This window comes from Gymnoscopelus braueri (genome assembly GCF_963280865.1).
Source record: "Gymnoscopelus braueri genome assembly, chromosome: 1".
NCBI lineage: Eukaryota > Metazoa > Chordata > Actinopteri > Myctophiformes > Myctophidae > Gymnoscopelus > Gymnoscopelus braueri.
Window position 1 is genome coordinate 48,433,497 of NC_137603.1, and position 24,051 is coordinate 48,457,547.

At 38.3% G+C, this 24,051-nt stretch overlaps 1 protein-coding gene and 1 long non-coding RNA gene across 2 annotated transcripts in view; both read left to right on the forward strand.

Annotated features, from left to right (window-relative positions):
* Nucleotides 1-24,051, forward strand: part of LOC308092139 (uncharacterized protein) — a 99,093-nt gene that overhangs the window by 21,271 nt on the left and 53,771 nt on the right. The window contains exons 2-5 of the mRNA XM_080437985.1: nucleotides 7,399-7,493; nucleotides 9,370-9,510; nucleotides 10,287-10,338; nucleotides 10,744-10,808. Of these exons, the coding sequence (XP_080294111.1) occupies nucleotides 9,493-9,510; nucleotides 10,287-10,338; nucleotides 10,744-10,808 (135 nt within the window). The 5' untranslated portion in view covers nucleotides 7,399-7,493; nucleotides 9,370-9,492. The remainder of the gene's footprint in view (nucleotides 1-7,398; nucleotides 7,494-9,369; nucleotides 9,511-10,286; nucleotides 10,339-10,743; nucleotides 10,809-24,051) is intronic.
* LOC308092204 lies at nucleotides 10,856-15,012 on the forward strand. Its single transcript, XR_013933781.1, has 4 exons — nucleotides 10,856-10,937; nucleotides 11,504-11,638; nucleotides 11,830-11,904; nucleotides 14,919-15,012. It is a non-coding gene; the product is annotated as an uncharacterized lncRNA (long non-coding RNA).

Sequence of the window (24,051 nt, forward strand, 5' to 3'; positions counted from 1 at the left end):
AACTTTATGATTAAAAAATATATAATTAAAAATATAAATGATATAATGATAGCTGCGGCCTCAACTCTCGCGGGGGAAACGCTTCACATCTCGCGAGGTTTGTAAACAAAGTCACCACGCTGTTCCCTGACTCACAGACACACCCACAGCAAGCAGCCTACACTAACTTTAGTGTCTTTAGTCAAGTTTGTGGACTCGTGATTTTTGTGGAGACAAAACTTTACATCGTTTTCCTTTCGAGAATAAAGAGTTGTGGTTGTGGTTGATCTCTACAGACACCCTATGCTCCACGCCATTACAGACGCAAGGCAAGCGTACCAAACTTATGTGTGCAGTGGTCATTTTCTGAAGACTACAAGTATCTTCCAAAGAGACAGACGACTGTTGAAAAGTACAGCCGTACCGTCAGTTTTTCCAGACAGAGAGCATGATACTTCTGGATCAATAGCTTCTCAGGTAAGACATGCTAACATGTAGCCCTGAAACATGACAGTCATGACGAAACTTCAACCTGGTTTTTGCTCTTTCTCCGTTTACGGCCCGTACATCTACATAAACGTTCAGATTTCAAATATAAAGTGCTTACCTCATGGCCATGGATGTTGCAATTCACTTCGGGTGGGTATAAGTAACCGTATCTTCCGTATTGTTCAATAAAAAAAACATTTTAATCCGATCGGTGGCCATTTTCTCATAGTTATAATGTATTAGAGTGCAATACACCTTCCAACCGATAAGGTCGCGCAGTTGAAAGCATATTTAAAAAATGGCCATCGATCGGATTAAAATGCTTTTTATTGAACAATACGGAAGATGCGAGTACTTTTGAGGGCCCGAGTAGAATTGTAACATCCGTGGCCATGAGGTAAGCACTTTATATTTGAAATCTGAACGTTTATGTAGATGTACGGGCCGTAAATGGAGAACGTGCAAACACCAGGTTGAAGTTCAGCCATGACGCTCGTGACGGACGAGCGTCGTGTGATCCCATGGCTAGCTAACATGCTAATAGTAGCATATAGTTTGTAGTAAATAAATTAACCGTAGTTCCAGTTGACATTTGTCATTATATTGTACTCAGATATGATCTTTGTTCATTTGAGCTGGTTCAAGGAGACAAGGACCCCATTAAAGATTTGTTAAAAAAAAATATTCCTAATTTGTCAAATGTTTAAGATATTTTTGAAAAAGGCCGATCTACAAGCTTCTACAAGCTCACAACGTGTTGTGAGCTTGTTCATCTGCTATTTTCAAACAGCCAACCATATAGAGTTAAAGCGGTTAAACAGATTTTTATATATTAAATAATTTCACCCCCTTGAACACCCATCGAAGACCCTTGGGGGTCCCCAGACCCCACTTTGAGAACCACTGCAATACAGTACAGTTTGTCCTAATGTATAACCCATCCTCTGTTTATTTCAGGAAATCCCTGGTTCTGAAAACACAAAAACATGTTCCTACTTTGGCCTCGATTATGAGTCCTGCAGAAAAAGACATTCCTTCATCAATGCACGTCCATGTCAATCCATATCTGGGAGATACTAGGTGTCAGCAAAGCTCACCAAGAGAAGGTATTTTTGAATTATATGCTGGCAATATAGATGCACTCCATTTTATTTTAAATGTCTCTTTTATTGAAGTATATCTCCATATGATGTGTTCTAAGATGTATGTATGCATCAACTAGCCTGGAGATGTCGACAAATGAAAGGGAGGTTGAGGGGCCTGAATCCATGTTAGATCATGTATGTATTATTATGTATGTATTATTAGTAAAGACTCTGGGGGACCCCTCTCCAAAGTATATAGGGTTTAAGTGGTTAAATAACATGGAAATCACTGCCCATGTTATTACTATTAACTGAAATATTCTTAAAACCCTCAAATTTTGTGCAATGAAAGACAATATCCTCAGTTTAACACAATTATTTTCTTTCTCCTCCAAGGCCATCCGGGAGGCTCATGATGAGGGGGCTGCACAGGGCCAGTGTAGGGTAAGTCCTCTAACAGCTGTTTGGCTCAATTTAGATTTTCATACATGTTTGAAAATATATTATGTTCACAATACTTTTGGTCAGTTTTTGTCTGTTGACACATATGCTAATGGTTTTGAGCTTCTCATTACTGATATGAAAAATGCAATATACATACATTATGTACAAATCCAAGTCTTCAATGTTTCACTTTCTCAGCCGGAACCCGATAAAGTCAACTTCCACTTCATCACCTTCATCAACATGAAAGATCAGCTCTATGAACTGGGTGAGTGTGTGTGTCAGTATTTATACACGCCCTTGTACATCCATTTGCTACAGTAGTTTTTCAATGGCAAAAAGTATTTGTTACCAGATTTTGTTTTCTTAGTTTACTAAGGTGAACCCTAGTATCCCTATTCTAGGCGGAACATTTGCAGATTGATTGAATAATTTATGAAGTCAGAAATATAAACAGCACGTGGTGCAGTAAGACATTAAGGCTAAAAAGATAACACAAAAAAGTCAAGGGGACTTGTTCCCATTGTGGTCCTATGTATTCAATTAATCAACTTAGCATAAGAAATGTACACTAATACATGTCATCAACAAACACATATGTGCAAAGGGAAAAACGGCGGCAGTGAATGATGACTCCTTCTATGGGAATTTACATATACCTCCCCTTGTGGTCTCCTGATGTTTTTTCAGGCCCGTTTTGAAAGAATCTTTTAATGGATTGTTGTGTCGGGGCATTCCACATTTTGGTGGCAGAGGAGTAGAATGATAATTTCCCCATGTTTGTTCTAAATTTGGGTAGTGCCAGATCATGGTCGATGTTGCCATGCAATGCATTGTGAGCTTGTATACAGGCTGTTTTAGCTCATTTTGAAATAGAATAAAACTTGTGAAACATTCTACTAGATCCATGGGGTACCTCAGGCAATTGAGTATAATGCAGTTGAAAGGGTTTCTGAGGTACATTTTCTAAACATTAGATCATGATTGATTGTGTTGTATTGTGTTTTTCTCCAGATGAAAATGAAGACGTATAGCAAGTCCTGGAATCATCAGAGGATCTCTGCTGCTGGTGCTGGAGCCAAGACTGAGGCTTTCCAACCCTCAGTAAACCTTCCAAACATAGTCACAACCACAACCATATCAATCTAGCATGTACAGTACTGGGGAAAATAAAAGAAAAAGTGTGAAAATAGCAGATATACAAGCTCACAATGTTGCGCATCACGACACGTTGTCAGCTTGTAGATCTGATACTTTTGAAACTTCTTTGGAACATTTAGAAAAGTTTGTCATGGAAAGACTAATTATTGTTACATGGTTAAAAAGATCTGTCTATGTTTGTCTGGGGAAACTTATTCAGGGAAAACGGGTGATAAAAAGTGAGTTTTCTTATTCGCTACTTAGAAAGCCTAGATTTGTAAAGGAGTAACTGTAGGATTAGGAGGAGTAATTGAAGATGATTGACAGGCCTGTCTGCTATGTACATGATGTGAAGATTATTGACAGGTCTGTCCGGTATGTACAGGATATGAAGATCATTGACAGGTCTGTCAGGATATGGGACTAACATGCATTGTGTTATGTGGTCTGTACCATTTGAGTAAAGCTGGATGTTGCGAATTAACAACTTGTAGCTGCTACAAAATCTAAAGCTACAATCCAAGTTGAACTTGCTTCAACTGCAGCTACAAAGCTACAAAACAAGTGTTGTTTAAGCATTTCCATTAACCTTCTCTCTTCACACAATTCCTGCTTGTAATGGGGGGAAACTAATTCAATGTTTAATGACACATTGATGTAACATCACTTTTGTGTGTTTTTCTTTTTTGTGGAAACGATTGGAGAGCCAGTCAGATTGAAGAAGGTCCACTCGGTTTCACCGACGGAGGCGTGCCGCCTGAAGGGGACTTGAGCCATGGGAGGCTCAAGCACACACACACACACACACACACACACACACACACACACACACACACACACACACACACACACACACACACACACACACACACACACACACACCCCTAAACAATCTCTATCCTTTTGGTTCTCCACACTGGTTAAAAATGAATTACTGGCTAACATGTATTTTAGACTACAGTGCAGTATGTGGGATGTCTGCATAACAAAAGTAGAAGTGGTCAAAAAGTAATCTTGGAACTTGGATTATTAGTTATGTCAAATTGTCAATAGTACCAGTACTCCAGATATTCTTTATTTTGAGCAAAAAGCATAATCGCAACAAATAGGGCAAAATGTCTTTACTTATTTTAAACAACATGATTATAATCAAACAAACTTTCATTTGAAGTGTCCCATATGACATGCTTTAAACTCCAAATATTCCACATTAAACTTGTTTGTATACACAAACCTGTGTGTGTGTATATACAAGTATGCACATTATTGTTAGACTACACTATTGCTAGTACAGTGAATGATTTCAATATCACTTGAGGTGTTTGTTTTCGCATGTCATGTCAGTAATGATGATTTACTCTGCATCTGCTCAACTAGACCTACTGTATCAACATTAATATGAGCTCTACTGTACTGCATATGAAGCTTGTCATTGACATTTTATACATTTGTGAAATGGGACATTCTGCATAATGAGTAGATTCTACTTTTGGTATTTTAACTACAGTTTGATACCTATTCTGTTGTGCTTTTACTCAAGTAAATTTTGAATTCCGGTCTTATACTTCATGGCCAATATCATTTAAAGGACAGTTTATTCCATCTGTTTTCATGTGTTTTCTTACTTTGACTAACAGTCAAAATAGAATCTTTCATGATTTATTTTCGTGCAGCACACATTAGCCTGAGATTCTTTGGTAATGAATCAATTTGTTTGTTATAAAGCAAGGTTAAATACATGATTATAATAGTTACCAAGGCTACGGTAACGTACACTTCCAAGTTCCAGCAAAAGGAGTAAAGGAGTGTAAAACCCTACTCACCTTCAAAACTGCCCTAAAGATACACCTTCAGGAGGCTGCAATTCGAAAATGGCCCCTGTCTAAGTCTTAACGTACCCCCCCTACCCCCCCCCCCCTTTTCTTTTTCTTCTTTTGTAATTTTTTTTCACTCATACCAGTAACCTGTAAGCTGATTGTATGACATTCTGTATAGTAGTGTGTATATCTGTCTGTCTCTTATATGTCATCATGATTTGTGTGCATGGGGATCTTATCTTAAACAAGCTTAGTGCTTAATGAGTCTCCCAGTTTAGTAGACCTTGTATTGTGAATTTGTACTTCAATGTACTGATGTTCTCATGTCTTACTAAATAAAGTACATCAATCAATCAATCAGCTGTTTGCTGCCACCACGTGGTTATTTTGAGACATTGCGAGGCAGCTTGGTTTCCTCAACCATCTTTGGTTTCCAGACTGCAGTATGGAGTCTAATTGTGTGACAAAAGTTTAAGACATGACAGGTGATCAGGTTACTTTATTCATTGGACCTCTACAACAGGGAATCAGGTTAACACAACCATTACGCAATAACTAAATAAGTAGGCCTACCTATAAAATATGTTTAAATCAAAACAGTGGTCATCTTGACAATTGCAATTGTGTGTGTATCAGTATATCACATATCACAATATAAGTAGGTCTACATATCTGGCATTTTTATAGATTATCCATCTAACCAAGTACTGTACAATTTTGAGGTATTTGTACTTTACTTGAGTATTTCCAATTTCCAATACTATTACTTCTACTCCACCTACATCTCGGATCCAAATATTATACTTTTACTCCACTACATGTATTTGAAAACTTGAGTTACTAGTTACTTTGTAGATTCTGATTATTATTACAAAATATACATTAACCACTTCAGCCCCATATATTTTGGCCATTTGAAAATAGCAGATCTACAAGCTCACAAATGCTTGTAGATCAGCTATTTTCAAAAGTTGTATACATTTGAAAACCTGTGAAACGGGACATTCTGCATAATGAGTACTTTCTACTTTTGGTACTTTAAGTAAATTTTGTACAACTTTTACTTGTAAGAGAGTATTTCTACATTGCAGTATTTGCTCCAAAATGTAAGAAAAACAAAAACAAAGATATAGCCTGCAAGGATACATGTATTCGTATTGAACCGTTTTTTTTAACAACTTCAGACGATGCGCTCTGTGCTCAACATACTAACCTACAATGGATAACCTGCAATGGATCTGCGATCAACTATGAAACCTAGACCAACCTGGAATTGCCAGCTCCTCCCCCCCGCTCCCCCCACACAGAGTAAACAAACAAAAAAAGTCACGCCGAAAGAGAAAACACGCTGAATTTAAACTGTTGCAATAATGGCTATTAAATGCCACACAGAGGGACCAGAAATAGAAGACACTCCAGTCTCCACTATCCAGCAGATTTGGCGTTTGGAGCCACTTTGGGTTTCCAGTTCATTATGACCCGGGGATGGCAAAAGAGTCGTGGATAAAAAAAAGACTACGGTATGTTGCAACTCGCAAGTGTTTCACGACGATAAATTACGCCAGTGGAAATACTACAATGTCAACTAATTTACGCAGACATCACCCCGATGTGACAATATTGAAATACATGTTCTTTCATTCTTAGTTACCAAGGCTACCCTAACATACACTTCCAAGTTCCAGGGAACATATATCATAGCTGTTATTTTGAGACATTGCGAGGCATTTTGGTTTCCTCAACCATCTTTGGTTTCCAAACTATAAAATGTTTAAATCAAGCAGTGGTCATCTTGACAATTGTGTGTGTGTGTGTGTGTGTGTGTGTGTGTGTGTGTGTGTGTGTGTGTGTGTGTGTGTGTGGGGGGGCGTGTGTGTAGTATATCACATCACAATATAAGTAGGTCTACATGTTTGGCATTTTTATAGATCTAACCAAGTAGGCCTACTGTACAATTGAGGTATTTGTACTTTACTTGAGTATTTCCAATACTATTACTTCTACTCCACTACATCTCGGATGCAAATATTGTACTTTTACTCCACTGCATGTATTTGAAAACTTGAGTTACTTAGTTACTTTGTAGATTTTGATTATTATTACAAAACATACATTAACCACTTTTCAGCCATTTGAAAATAGCAGATCTACAAGCTCACAGTTGCTTGTAGATCAGACTGGAGTAGAGAGGGGGGGGGGACTGGACTAGAGAGCAGAGCAATAGCATAGAGTTAGCGAGTAGTAAGTAGCCTAAAACCCTATGGGAACGTATCCACGTGGAGCTCTTGCTCCGGGCTCCCGTCTGTAGAAGAATTTTGAGACTGGACAAAGATAAAGAGAGGTTGGACAGACAACAGATGCCAGGATGTAGTCCTGGTGAGCCGCTCGATGGACATGGAGACCTCCAGCTCAGAGACCTTGTGGTTCCATTGGTTTTAGCGTAGCGTAGAGACAGCACATTTCCAACCCGGATCAAATAAGTAGGATTGGATCTTAGAGCCTACGAAGAACAGAACCCGATGCAGTTGTATAGTCTCTGGTAAGTCTAGTCTCTTAGTATAAATGTAGTGTCCTGGCTGTAGCCAGTAGATCTACATATATCTATGTAGATATATTATAACTATTCCTGTAGCCTAGCAGCTAAAGTATGTTTAGCCATGGTTCACATGACGCTCGACTGTCATGTTTCAGGGCTAAAGTATGTCCACTCCACGCTGTTCTTCTCATTTGTCAACCAATGGTTGTTTTGTTGCTTGGTGGTGCTGGCTGGGCACTTTTGGAAAGGAGCGCTGCTCTTTTGATCTGTGTCTATCAGACTGACAACACAAATTGCTGTATGGTAAGCTTATCCTCTTTGTCTGTCTCAAGTCTTTATTTATTATCTTTTAATCCACCATTGTCATGTTATGAGTCATATAAGCTCATAAGTAACATCACGTTGTGACATGACAAGTTTTGATTGCCGAGATCGGCTTGCTCTGGTCCAATGCTATGGACCAGAGATAGAGATTGGCTATTTTCGTTATTCTTGAACATTTTTTTAAAATGTGTTGTGACAGTCACAACACCTATAGAGCATCATAACAAAGCAGTCTTTGTTATGATGCTCTAGTCTAGGCTGTGTTGTGTTGTAGTGTAGTAGTGTAGTGTAGTTTGTTTTATGATGTGTAGTTATGTTGTGTTCTATATATACTTGTTAATTTAATCCTAATGTAATGTTGTTTACAGAGCATGGTACAGAGGCCACGCTCAATAAGTCCAAAGTAGACTTGTCATCCAAATCCCTGAAGGACTTGGACAGGAGAGGTATTAATATGAGTAGCTGTACAATCTGTGTGATGCTTTCAACCTCAGACATGCTATATCATTGTTGTTGTTGCCTTCTTGTGTTGTGTTGTATTGTGTTTTGTTTGCTAACTGCTTTGTTTGTATGCCTGTATGAGATGTCTGTCTGTCTGTCTGCTTCTGAATGACAAGAAAACAATTTGACTATCATATTCTATGAACAATCACTCTTTGTCTGCAGATCCTTAGTTAGGGAGGAAAAAGTTTTGAGAGGAAAAAATAAACACCCATCAAAAATAAAGATAATTGTGAGCAGTATCATTATGCAGACCTTATTGCTGATAAGTTACTTTTGAAAATGTGATTATAAAACTTGAAATACATTCTACAGAGAGGGATGTTGTAAAGATTATAATCAGCACATTTTGAATAACAGTCTACTTTGTTAATGTGGTAGCTACGTTTCCACTTACATGTTGGTACCTAATTGTCTAATTGCATGATGTTGAAATGTGAACCTTCTGATCAATCAATCTGGTGTCTGACTTATTTGAACCAAATAACTGATCTGGTTTCAATTTGAGTGGAATTTCTGAATGGAAGGAAACACCTTTAAAATGATGAAGAGGATACTAACATCCATAAGGGTCTAACAGTAGGCAGGACATCTCTTGTTAATTGTAAGAGGACCTCAACGGAAATAAGTCTCAGGACTTTCTTGTGTTATCCTCGAACTGCGGTGACCATGTGGTTTTGGCTTTTCAAATAAATCAAATCAAAAAAATACTTCGTTGATCCTTTTTCCCCTTCTGCACCAAATCTCTTAGCAGAAAATAGCCGATCTACAAGCTCACAACACGTTGCAATGCGAGGTGTTATGAGCTTGCAGATTGGCTATTTTCGCTGAATGTCAACCGTTTGTTTGCCAATTACAAGAATAAGGACGCTATGGGGTTCATGTGGTTAATTAGGAGTTACAGGAAACATTCAACATGTTGTTCTATGTTGTCTTAATCAACATGCATTTCTAATTCCTAATCTTTCTATTCATTTGGAGATGTGATGGACAAAATAAGGTAAGGTGTCTCTGCAGTGTCACACATCTCATGTTTTCCATATTTCAAATTCAGATGACTATAAGATGGTATCTGTGCTGTAGCTGACATCAGTAAGGCTTTACTGACCAAGTGGAAGCGTGTGGAGACATTCTTCTAGTCCACGGTGAAGAGCAGTCAGCAGAAGATGGATTAGTGATGGAAGACACAGCAGAGGTACAGGTTCTATACCAGCGGCTATAGTTGATGTTAGTGAGCCTGCCTAGCCTGCCTCCGGAGGTCCTACCTAGGCGGACAATATAGACATATTGGCTGTGTGGAGTAGAAGAAGGTGCTACAGTAAATGTACTCTTAGGTCTTCATGAATTGTCTAACCTTGTTATATGGCTATAGAGTGTTAATAACTGCACACATTGGTTTCAAATTGGGATTCCTTTTGCCTGATTGCATTTCTGCATGTGTCAAACATTGATACAACATTTATATACTCTGTAGTTGGTCATATTTTGCTTTGATTATTTCAAGGAAGGAAGTCTTAAATATGAAGCCACCAGAGGTAGTGTTTTATTAAATGAATTAACCACTTGAACCATTCCTATTCTGGAGTTAACATTTAGCAGAAAATAACAGATATACAAGCTCACAACCCAATGCGATGCGTTGTGAGCTTGTAGATCGGCAATTTTTGGTAAAGATATTTAGTGTAGTCCATAAGAATACGGTCAACTAAGTATGGTGGTTCAAAAACATTCACCCACAGTTAAATTCTCAGACTTGGTTGTCCTTCTGCTCACATATATTAGTCTGTGTTTACTACAGTTCTTTTCCCAGATCCTTGTTGTATACCCTTATATTATTTAGTATAAGTAAGTACTTACTTACTTATTTAGAATACTAAATTACTCCGTCAACCACAAATGTGTAAAAACGTTTAAGGGCAAACACTTTTGTGACTCTGTTTTACCCTATTTTCTTTTACATTTTGGATGCAGCTGAGCTCCTTCCAACAGCAGGAGGAGATGGAGAGACTGCACAAGGCCATGGGTGAGGACCTTTTTACTACTGTCTATGGTGAGGACACACACACACACACACACACACACACACACACACACACACACACACACACACACACACACACACACACACACACACTCTCAAATGTTTTCAGTACTACTTTCTTCCAGTACCCATGCAGTCACATCTAACGACATGTCTTAAGCCCTACCGTATGTACCTAGCCGAACTACAAGCTCACAACAAAGTTACTTCGGGATATGTTTTGAACTTGTAGATTCACTATTTTGGAAATTCGCTTTTAGAAGTTATTTAGAACTTTGCCCTAAACAGGAATGGCAGGGTTAATGTGGTTTTAAAAGGATGGGCTAAACGTACACGCATTTTAATGTAAACAGTGCGTTTGTGTTGGGTGTGTTAGCATCCGTCCAGAGGTGAGCGAGGAGACTCTGTGCAGCACCAAGGACGTGCAGAAGCAAGCGGAGGAGAAGTACAAGGTGCTGGAGAACAAGATGAAGAACGCAGAGACTGAGAGAGAGAAGGAGCTCAAAGCTTCTCAGCAGAAACTCAATGCGGCCAAGGCCAAAGCTGATGCTTTCAATAAGAAGCTCAAGGAGAAACAACAGGTATGCATATTTCTGGTGTCTTCATGTTGCCTGCCATGTCATAAAGTTAAGTTAAAAGGTGTTATAGGACTGACTGTTTCTAGGTAGTTTGCATTTAGCAGCAAAAATAAGCACTAAGCACTCATAGAAAACTGTTTTTATTTATTTATTTGGTATTAGTAAATACAAATATAGATTTGCAGTGATAATAACACATGTCATAGAGGTGTTGCACAGATTTTAATACAGGTGGGTCTTGAGATTTTGACTTGCACTTTGGTCTGCCATGGGCACAAAAGGTTTGGAAACCACTGGTCTAAAGCATAATGCCATTTCTGTACATAGTTTGCTGTATGTTGAAGAATGATAAACATTGGAGTAAAGCAGACCTATATTTTGGGGTAAACAATTACAAATACCATATTTTCCATATCAAAATCTACAGTATATGCGATATGACCCTAATTTCTATCTTTGGGGCAAGCAACCTGCTTTTAAGAGTGGACAGGCCACAGTGCCACGTCTTACCCGTCTTCTATCATCTCATCCTGTCTTCTGTCCATGTGTGGGCACATCCATGCATATAGGGTGGCCCTGGAGTTGGAGGAAATGCGAAGAGAGCAAGCTGGTTATGAGATCAACAGATCCAGGCAGTGGATGACATCATGAAAGCCATCCAGGAATAGATAGCTAGTATGTCTACCACAGTGGCCCAGAACAAGGTAAAGTATATAGTTTAGTAGTTGGGTGAGGGAATGAAGAGTTTGACTGTGACAGATGCAGTTTCTGTATGTTTTAGTGTGTTTATGTGTCGTCCACTAAGATAAACCTTGTAGTAAATATGAATTATAACAACTGAAAATGTCCTGTTTTCCACAAATCCCATTTCACTGTTCAGTCCTTTACTCCATAGGAGGCTTTGTGTAATGCTCAGGAGGAAATAGCCCAGCAGAAGGAGGTGATCATGACTTAGGACAAATAAATTAAGGTAGAAACAACCTTTTGTTCATTTTTACAGCATTTCTGAAGTCCAAGCCATCAAGGTTGTTCTACAATAACAGTACTTTCTGTCAACAAGAGGGCTATGAACATGCTGAGAGAAACGTGTGTTTGTGTGTTTGTGTGTTTGTGTGTTTGTGTGTCTGTGTGTGTGTGTGTGTGTGTGTGTGTGTGTGTGTGTGTGTGTGTGTGTGTGTGTGTGTGTGTGTGTACTTGGACCAAATGTCCCCACAAGTATTGTCAAATTTGAGAAATAGACATTGTGAGGACCATTTTCTCTCCAGCTCTTTAGTAAGCAGAACATTCTTTTTCAGCTCTTACACCAGTTTGATCCAGTCAGGAGAGAGAAACCATTCATTTGTTTTATCACCTACAATTTCACAAGTTCACATGTATGAAATATATCCCCTGACTGCATGAAATTGGTATCCCGACCTGCAAATCTATTTTCTATTCACTAACCAGATGCAGCACCTGCTTGTGGAGAAACACCAGTCTGTGTTAATGGTTGATGTTGGTGTTCATTACCTGACTTCAGAGCAGTGGTTCTCAAAGTGGTGCCCCAGGTGTCCTTGAATAGGTTCCAGGGGTTCCCCAGGAAATTGTGTTAATATAGCAAAATCAGTATCACCACTTTAACCCTATTTTATACTCTGGCCATTCATACACACAGCAGATGGACAGGTACATTATTATTTATTCCCTGGGCTTGAGTGATTGGTGGACCCCCCCCACACACGCTAGGCAGCTACAACTACTCGACCCAGAACATATTTGTTATTAAAATGTATCTTTAATCTGTTATTACTACCCTGCTTCCATTATGTTTTTATCACCAGTCAATCAAAAGGTAACATTTCAAATATCTGGCTGGTTTTCACTGCGTTCAAAACATTTTCTTTGTATCTCGCTCTCTCTCTTGTCGCTGAGCAAGACTCTTAATTTTTTTGGGGCGGCCATAGCTGAGTGGTTAGTGAGCCCGCCTAGGGAGCCAGAGGCCCTGGTTGCCCCAGGTATGATTCCAGGCCACGCCAGCATATGTGTCGATGAAATGAAATTTGTCCTTGAGCAAGACTCTTAACCCCTAATTGCTCACAGGCCCTCATTGGAAACAAGCCCGCAAGGACTTTCATGAACGTCCTGTTAAAAGGAATTATCCTTATCCTTATCCTCTCCTCTCTGTCATTACTGTCCATGGTACTTATCTCATTGCTGTCCATGGTACTTATCAGTAATTAATCCAGCAAATGGGTGTATGCAGCAAAATATAACACCGTTTTTTTCCTAGGCTAGAGTCACTCACACATGAACAGAGGGAGTAATTTGTGAAAAAGTCTGGAGTCAGGAGTCTGAAGTTACAGTACAAGAGGGACTACTTTTACTTGATGACGTCTTAACACCTCTGCAATAATTTATACACATATTTGTTTCCAGGAGACAAATTGGCATCTGATAATAAGATAACTGATATTGTAATGTTGTAAAAATATGAATGTGAATGTTAACACTTTGACCGCCAGAGGTTAATCTCATAATGTACTCACCAGTGCCAACGTTTTATTGTTTTTTGTTTTTTTCACGTCGCCATAGACCTCGTTAAAATCCTTAAGATTGAGCTGTGCACTGTTTGTATACATCGCGGAGATCTCCCTGCGTCTACCAGTGAAAACCACGTGTCAAACAGAGCCGCCATGTTGTAGTTAGAACGGTTTATGTTAAACAGTGATCAGCGAGGAGAAAAACTACAATCGAAGAAAATGGCGTTTCAGTGTGCGCTTTAGAATGGAGGCCGACGGGATCGGCAAAACGTGATCCCGAATAATTCCGTTTCCGGTGGTGTTACAATGAAATGTGCCGTATAGAAAATTGAAAAGTTTTTTTTTTCGAAAAAAAAGGAAAAAGCACCACAGCCTGTAGGCTACGGGATCGGCGCTTTACGGTTGGATTTATCGGCCCGTAGGCTACGGGCCTGGCGGTGGTAGTGTTAAATGCCTACAGTAATCATTCATAGTTTAAAAAAATATGTCTACGTCTGAACCTCAATTATTAAATAATATGTGTGGTGTGGGAGAAAAAGCTTGTAATTAAATAATGAGTGTTAAGGGTTTGATTTAATTTGTTTCACGATACTACATGCAACAAATTATATGAAGCCCAGGCATTATTTAACTGAAATGGTTAAACTCAAGTTAACTGATGTATTGATTTGTGTCTTATGTATGAGTGAGCAGACGCATGCGATTATATGGGCACATTTCCTATTATGATGACTCAATCAGGCAATTCGGTACACGTCCCCTTCTTGAGATTCCTTTTCTGTGGAATTCTTTGTATTTTTTACTTTTGAATAGGCCTACTTACTGACCGTATGAAGTATTTTTAAAAGCAAGTACTTCAGTACTTAAACTCAAGCACAAATTTGACTGACCAACTTTCCCTTGTAGTTTAGTAATATTTGACTAGGAATATTCTTTGAATGAAGTACTTGGGTTGAATAATTTGTCCAACGTCCACCACTGGTCACACTGCAATGTTATGACACTTGAGGAAGCAAGTTGACAAGCTGAGACTGCCAACGGCTGTGGAATTTCAATTTCACATAATACAATATTTTAGCTTGTGCTTGCATAGTTTGATGACTGAGGCAACTACACTACATACTGCGCAAGACGCCACTCGCGTTTGTGGGTAAATATAATCCTGGTGGACTTTAATTTGGGACCCTGAGTGATTCACAACCTTCATCCAATCTAAACTATATATATGTATATTTTATTCTTACTTACAGTAGTTAACCTGTAATTAAACTAAACTAAGTGGTAATCCCTACTTTAGGCTTTAGAGGGCTGGAAAATGTCACATTGAAGCCATCATGAGAGATTCTCATGAGGGCATGTTGTCATTGACAGAATAGTCGCAGCTCTTGAGACAAAACCAGGGTGAAATGAATTAACTATTTCCTCCATTTATCTCCTCTTTCCTCATGTTTTTTTCCCCCTTCAGAGAGCAAATGTGGGGTCGAGACCAAAACCATTGCGGCAGACTTCAGTGCGGTAGATATCTACTCCAACATTGCAGGGTGTAAGCATCATTGTTGGGCAAGTTACTCTGGAAGTGTAATAAGTTACTTGTTATACAATATTACTATATTACTTTTGCTATATAATAAGTAATGCAGAGCTACTTAGTAATCGAGATAATAAGTAATATAATTACTGTTTTGACAGATAACCTCAGGTTAAAACAGAGTCGGTAGTTGATCAAATGGAGGTAAAGTATCTGTCCTGTAGGTTATCCAACACATAGTGAGCTTGTAGATCGGCTATTTTCGCCATTTGACGTACCGTTCAAGAACCTGTCGCAACTGCAGCTGCAGGTTCATTTTAGAAAATTCCACTGGATGTTGTATTTATTATTGGCTGCAGTCTGTACAAGGTCTGACATCTCACAGTGGATGAGCGCTGCGTTATTTTTACAAGCTGCATTATTGTGACTGGGTGAATGTAATACACATTGTACATTGTAAAGCACTTTGGATGAAGCTGCTATATAAATGCACCATTTACCATTCACCAGCTGAACCAGTAGGATACAGTAACAGTGACACATAAATGTGTGGGGAGGATTAAATGGCATGACTATTAAATTGGGAGAGAAACAGATTCAAATAATTGGCTGCTCTAAAGGAATAAACTTGATGTCAATCGCTATCTAAAGGCCAAAGCAACTAGTCGTAAACTTCTTGCAACAAAACAGTTTTAATTGTACATGCTATCAACCTAGCATGTACAGTACTGGGGAAAAGAAGAAAACGTGTGAAAATAGCAGATATACAAGCTCACAACGTTGTCAGCTTGTAGATCTGATACCTTTGAAACTTCTATGGCACATTTAGAAAGGTTTGTCATGGAAAGATGTAAACAGACTAATTATTGTTACGTTAAAAATATCTGTCTATGTTTGTCTGGGGAAAAGATGACTTATTCAGGGAAAACGGGTGATAAAAAGTGAGTCTTCTTATTAGCTACTTAGAAAGCCTAGTTTTGTAAACGAGTAACTGTAGGATTAGGAGGAGTAACTGAAGATGATTAACAGGTATGTCTGCTATGTACAGGATGTGAAGATTATTGACAGGCCTGTCTGCTATGTACAGGTTATGAAGATCATTGACAGGTCTGTCAGGATATGGGATTAACATGCATTTTGTTATGTGGTCTGTACCATTTGAGTAAAGATGGATGTTGGGAATTAACCACCTAGACGCCCAACTTTTGTAGTTGCTACAAATTCTAAAGTTACAATCCAAGTTGAACTTGCTTCAACTGCAGCTACAAAACGACCAAGTGTTGTTTAAGAATTTCCATTAACCTTCTCTCTTCACACAATTCCTGCTTGTAATGGGGGGAAACGAATTCAATGGTTAATGACAGTACGTACATTGATGTAACATCACTTTTGTGTGTTTTTCTTTTTTGTCAAAACGTAAATGTCACAGTACGTTTGGAGAACCAGTCAGATTGAAGAAGGTGCACTCTGTTTCACCGACGGAGGCGTGCCGCCTGAAGGTGATTTGAGCCACGGGAGGCTCAAGCCACCTTACACACACACACACACACACTCACCTAATCCTAAACAAGCTCTATCCTTTTGTTTCTACACACTGGTTAAACATTAATTACTGGCTAATATGTATTTTAGACCCAGCAGGCATGTTGTGTATGTACACTATAGTACAGTATGTGGGTTGTGTGCATAACAAGCAATCAAAAGTAGAAGTGGTCAAAAAGTAATCCTAGAACTCTTATTATTAGTCATGTCAAATTGTCAATAGTACCAGTACTCCATTATAGTTAGCCTGGTAAACCCTCCCTCCGGAAATGAGATTTCCGGAGGGAGGGTTTACCAGGCTACATTATAGTAGGGATGGATATTCTTTATTTTGAGCAAAAAGCATAATTGCAACAAATGGGGCAAAACATCTTTACTTCTTTTAAACAACATGGTTATAATCAAATAAAAGTGTCCCATATGACATGCTTTAAACTCCAAATATTTCACATTAAACTTGTTTATATACACAATAGGGTGTATACAAGTATACACACTATTGTTAGACTACACTATTGATAGTACAGTGAATGATTTCAATATCACTTGAGGTGTTTTTTTTTTCTTCTCGTGCATATGTCAGTAATGATGATCTACTCTGCATCTGCTCAACTAGACCTACTGTATCATCATTGATATGAGCTCTACTATGTACTGCATATAAAGCTTGTCATTCATCTCTGCTGTGCAGGCCATTGATACATATGCTTCTCAAATATGTTTTCATCTAATGTCCTGTCTGTCCTGACATACTGTAAAACCATACATCTGTCTTAGTGCACTGTACTTGATATGAGTTCTGGTTAAATGCTGAAATACTGACCCTGAACTTTGGTAGAACCTTGTAGTTACCTGGCATAAGCCCACATAGTCCATCTTTATCTGCTGCTTCTGTTGTTCATGTGTTCCATGACCATGAGCAGTATAGGAAGGTAGCAAAGTAGATTTACTCAAGTACTGTACTGTGCTTTGTATTGGTATAGAAATAACCAGAAATATCACTGTCAAAGGAGGGATGTGAAGGTGGAGGTAATACTTTATTCAGGATATTAAGCAATTCAATCCTATTTACTTAGTTGACCCGGCCAACAACAGCAACAAGTTGTAAGCTTGTAGATCAGCTATTTTCGGCCAAGAGACTTGGTGTAAAAACAGTAATAATCATTTGATAATCACAAAGTAATGTTAAAGAGTCAGTCAATAATTTGCATGTGCTATGAACTTATTTATGACTGGTATATATCCTTTTAAAATACGTTTATTTATTAAGAAAAATGTATTTACATAGCAACTTCATCAGAGTTGTTTCAGTTAAGTTATTGTTCATCAATGTGCGTGTTTGATCCTAAACAGATGAGAAGGGAGAGACTACCATATTGCAAAAATATTAAGTCTGTAAAGAATGCATTATTTTATACTGCATCCTTTTTATATACACTTAAAAAATCATACTTTTTGGGAACCCTAGGACTCTCCACTTTAGTGTGTGACTGTTGTTTTTATTGAATGACATACATGAGCATTTCTCATATTTTCATTCACAGTTAACGTGGATATTTGTGCTGCTGCTGCCTTTGGTGTCAGTGTAATCATCATGGTTGGATAAGATTCACCGTGAGAACAAGATGGGATCTAACTGCAAGGCTTCCATACCTACCTGGACATGTTGTTTACAACAGCAGGTTTCATTTATGAAATAAGGTTCCAGTTTTCACACAACCTGAAAGTTGCTCTAACCGCAGTGTTCAAATCATGGCCATTTAGCTGACTGCACTAGTGTGTTGTTGTCTCTGGTTCATTTATTTATATGTATGGGGGGGGGGGGGGGGGGGGTGTGTGTGTGTGTGTGTGTGTGTGTGTGTGTGTGTGTGTGTGTGTGTGTGTGTGTGTGTGTGTGTGTGTGTGTGTGTGTGTGTGTGTGTGTGTGTGTGTGTGTGTGTGTGTGTGTGTGTGTGTGTGTGTGTGTGTGTGTGTGTGTGTGTGTGTGTGTGTGTGTGTGTGTGTGTGAGAAAAAGCAAAAGAAGCTGCAGAGCGAAACGCGTGAATCTCAGCAGCTGAGTAACGACATCGCCAACAGGAATGATCTGCTGTTGAAGATTGAGGCAGAGACCACCCAGGTCCAAGAGGTCTGTCTCTCTCACACACACACACACACACACACACACACACACACTAACCACTTATACCCTCCATACAATGTCCTATCCTGGGCCCTCTCCTTTTTCCCCTCCTCACCAAATTTCTATAGCGAAAATAGCAGATCTACAAGCTCACAATGTGATGTTTTTGCTATGTTTTAGTTTTTTCAAACTATGTTATTGTTTAATACTACTACGGAGTCTGCCAATAACATCATGAGGATGTTATATATTGTTAGAATCTGCTTTGTTTGCGTTCATTTACGTGCTAAAATAGTGACTAGTGAGAGTTGTTTCACCATGTGAGTTGATGAGGAGCATTCTTTTAATCATCATTTCTAATCAATGGAGCAACATTGTTTTATAATCTTTCCCACCTTTGGAGTTACATCATGACAAGATAACTACACAACCCCAAATCTCTACTAAAGTATCCTATATCCTTAGTAGTAAGTAAAAGTAGCAGTACCACAGTGTAAAATACTTTGTTGTCAAAATCTTATAAGGCAAAGTATCAAGCATCAAAAGTATCAAAATATACTTTAAGTAGCAAAAGTACTCATTATGCAGAATGGCCATTTCAGAATCATACATATGTTATTGGACTATAATTATTGATCATTAACCACTTAAGCCTTATTTCATACTTCAGCTTTTCAAACATAGATGTACAAGCTCACAATGTATCACATTGCTGTTACATCTGCTATTTTTGAAAAAAAAGTTAGATTTAGATTTAGAAAACACAGGACATGATGTTAAAGATCCAAAGTGCCTAGGGACTCTCCCTGAGCCAGGCTTGCACTTGACCGCATACCTAAATAATTGGCAAAGTAACTAGTAACTAAAGCGGTCAAAGTAAAAGTTCTTCCTCTGAGATGTAGTGGAATACAAGTATAGAGTATTTAAAACTAAAATAATCAAGTAAAGTAAAAGTACTGATGAAGACCACCTCAAAATTGAACCTTGACTCCCTCATCGTCAGGAGCATTCAACAGCAGAGAGGCTGAACCAGAAGCTGTGCAGTCAGATGGCAGAGTACAGCGTTCCTGGGGTCCTGCAGTACATCCAGCTCAAGGACAAACACAACAAGCTGCAGTGGAGCTTCCGCACCTGGGAGAGGAAGATGGAGCTGGCTGAAGTAAACCTTTAACCTCTGATAATAATACCATCTGATACTTTTATGATACTTTTATCTGATCAGCACAGACATAATCTGTCACACTACACATTTATATGATCAGGAACTACACATGTATATGAAAGGTCAGGAGCATTTTCTTAAACCACTAAAGCCTTATACTTGGGCATACGAAAAATGTACGAGCTCATAATGTGTGGTGATGCAACACATTGTGAGCTTGTATACAGGCTGTTATAGCTCATTTTGAAATAAAATAAAAATTGTGAAACATTCTATTGGGTCTATAAGTATAGACTATTGTTTGTTAAGTAATAGGGGTCTCCCTGTCTCCAGCTCTTTAGTAAACAGAAAATATATTTTCAGGTCAGGATACTAATTTCCTCCAATCAGGAGAGAGAACTCAAACAGAATACAGATTAAATAAATGAAAATAGAAGTAATGAAAGAAACAAAACAAAAGCTGACAAACCATCTGATTTTTTTTGTTTTTGTTTACTGAAAGATGGAGGGACAGGGAGACTTCCTTTATCGTGGAGATAACTAAGTCTATTTCAAGTCTATTTATATGCTGTTTTTGTTGGTTACCTTCGCCTGTTTCTACCTACTGGTGGTCTATACATTATGCACACTTGACCAGCCCAGGAGTAGAAGTCCTGGTCGGAAGTCATCTTTATACTGTCTTTTATATATTGTATTGTTACTAGTGTTACTACTTTTCTGTACTTGTTCTCTACCCTTATCTGTATCTTTGTTTCATCCCGCTAGAGTATGTTAATACAATATAACTTATACAATTGCGGTGGTTGTGTTTTTCTCTCCCTGTTCTTCTATTGAGACATTGAGATTTTGTCAAAGGTCATGTCTCACCTAGACACAGGATCTGACACCATTTTTTACCTGACGGTCAAGATTCAATTTATTCCCAGAGCAAGTAGACCGGCTCTATTAGATCAATGGTAGAAATTTCAGCACTTGCGCAGGAAACTGGGTTCAGATCCAGGGTAGAAGAGGAAAGTTACATACTGCTGCTTCAATGCAACTCTAAATGGGGTTATTATGAGTCAGATGATTGTAGCTGATGTGTTATGTGTCAAACTGAAGGTTTGAACTATGATTCAATTATAGACATTTCCAAGTGCAAGCCGCATCATCTCATGCTGTAGACTGTAGACTGCTGTAAACATTATTTGCTAACTTTGCTGTTGTAATCTCAATTTTGAAATGACTCAATAATTTGTGCAGGATGTCATGTTTGCATTTATCTGCCTGTAATGCTGCTTACTGTGCTGCTTTGAGAATAAAAACCATACATTGATTTTAGTTCCATATTGTATTTTATTCACATTTATTTTTCTTGTATTATGTTGGCAACAGCTCTTTCTCAATAGACACTGGTTTGATTCACTGAAAACACATCACTGGTTCTAGCGACTGATATTGACTGATAATTGTTAGAGCAATTATCAGTCAAAATATATATATATATATATACTGTATTCTCATGGGTCTATACTTGGTTGACCATATTCTAAAGGGCTACACTAAATATCTTCGCTGAACACATGTACACACACAAAGTGAACAAGGCTCAGCTGGTGTAGCATTAATCTCTGTAGATAGTTTGTTGGTGTCGGGAGCCTGTTTAGTGTGGAGATGACCATAGTTTCTGATAGGTTGGGGACGTGGTATAGCTTTGGGAGTCATGCCTCCTCACTCCCACTGTTAACGCCTAAAACAATAAATATGTGTTGACCTTTTCCTTTAGAACACCTACTGTGGTGTTTCAAAGTTTGTGAACCCTTTAGAATGTTCTGTATTTCTTCATAAATAGTTCTAAAGTAGACAAAGAGAACCCAATAAACAAAAATATATCTGAGGGAAATGATCCAATTGTACATATATGTGAGTGGCAAAACAATGTGAACCTCAAGGATTAGCGGTTCATTTGAAGGTGACATTTAACAGGTGTTTTCATTCACACAAATAAACCCAGTTACGGTTGATAATTCCTTGCATTACAATAGGGCTCAACATGGAGCCCAGGGACCCTCAGGGTTCCTTGAGGGGGAGCCAAATGGACCCTTGCAGGTGAGTGTACAAATGGATCCAAATGGACCTGTACAGGTCTATTTGCTTCCCTTTGTACATTCTGAGAGTTATTGGAGTTTGATTGATTGATTGATATCTTTATTGATCATACATCTGATCCACCATAATCAAATGGATAACGCACAAAAGCTTACAGCTTGTTTCCATTGAGGTCCTTAGTATGAGGTGTGTATAAACTGCATAATGTGCTAATTTGTCCATAGGCATACTAACTAGACTAGAGCCTAGAGAGAAGCAGGGAGCACTGAATTAATTCAATGTATGTTCTATGTATCTGCTGTAACTTTGTTACTGTGCTGTGCACAGCACAACTACGGCAGAGCCGTGGTGTGTCAGTCTTATGACTGCTTTGCAATGAAGTCAACCACATTAGGAGGAGAAAAGCCCCTTGTGTTATTGAGAATAACAGAGAATCACATCACAGAAAGCACTGTTTAGGCGCTCTAAGACCTTGTTGAGATGCGTGGTCTCCACAGACGCAAAGTTCTCACTCTCCACTGAGGATAGTGGTACACTGGTGCCATCCTCCAGAAGTTCAAAGGCAACATCCATAGGGCAGGCAATCATTTCAGCCATGTCTCCCTTTGCTAGACCAGCCTATATCACAGTAGGAGGGGATGGAATAAATGGTCAGAAATGTACAATTGTTGCACGTTACTTATAATAATGAACATAATCCTTGTGGAGAGAAATTACAGTGTGACTGCATCACATGGAATCAATGACAACCGAACAACAAACTGAAAATGGTGAAAGATTTGTAAAAACCGAGTTAATTTGACAAATGTTTCTAATATTGAATTAAGGGGGTTTAGGGTAGAGTGGTGCCGATTGGGAGGGTAAGAAGATTGAGTATATACAAGTACAGTGACAGTTTTATGAGTCAATACATAGGTTTAATATTATATTGGTTTTCAACTTTAGTGTGTGGTTGGTTGACCTGTCTGGGTAATCAAGATGGTTTATTTAATGATCCATGATCCCCTTTAAATTGCCCCTTGCCCTTCCAATCTGCACCAAACCAAACTGCCCCCAAACCACCTGTTGATTATAAAAGGTTAAATCCAACAATAGGTTGAATAAAGACGTGTAAATCTAGAATGAAACAGAAAGTACATGATATTTAACAACATTAACAGGACTGCTATCACCTTGATTCATCTATCTAACACATTGGTATGTCATCACCATTGATTAGCTCCAATCGGAACCTCTCCCTCCGCTGTATAGTTACATAGTGGAGGGAGAGGTTCCAAATGGGGCTACACCATTGATTTGAGTTGACAAAATCTTACACATAAAGTAAACAAACAGCTTCACTCAGTTTACTGAGAAGACATGTATGTGACTGAATGAAAAGAGAAATGAAGGTTTTATCTATAAGTTTAACAGCATCTATCAACAACATTAGCTACCTACCTTCATTCGGAACAACAACAAAAATAAAACCTCCTGGCAAAAACAGTCATTATTAGAGCAGAGTCATTACTCGCGTTTTCCTCAGTTCTGCAGACAAACTGCAGTTTGTTGTTGTTGTGCAACTGGTGGTCGATAACAGGCAGTTCACTGCCTGCAGCGACACCTACTGCATGCCGTAGGAAGAGTTCAAACACGAACACAATACACACACGCACACGCACACGCACGCATGCACACATCGAATGCGCACACAACTAGTAAAAAAAACAACTAACAGAAGTCTGTGTGTTTGCAAAGTAAACTAACTAAAACGGGGGGAAAAGTGAGAAAAAGTCCTTATATTATTTATATTTATTCTGAGCTTTTTGAGTCTCATCCCGACCCTAATAACAACAAACAAAAAAAGAATAACGCTAAAACGAATAATTACTGAAATAAAAGTAAGTCTTAGAATAATAATAATGATAATAATAATAATAATAATAATAATAATAATAATAATAATAATAATAATATTAATAATAATTAATATTATTAATATTATTATTATTATTATTATTATTATTATTGTTATTATTATCATTATTATTATCATTATTAAAAAATACTTAACTAAACAAATTACAAATTAAAACTCCGTGGAGGAACGTGTTTATATAGTTATAATAATGAATTATATCAACCCCGTACCGTGGAGTACGACGGAAGAAACGTGCTA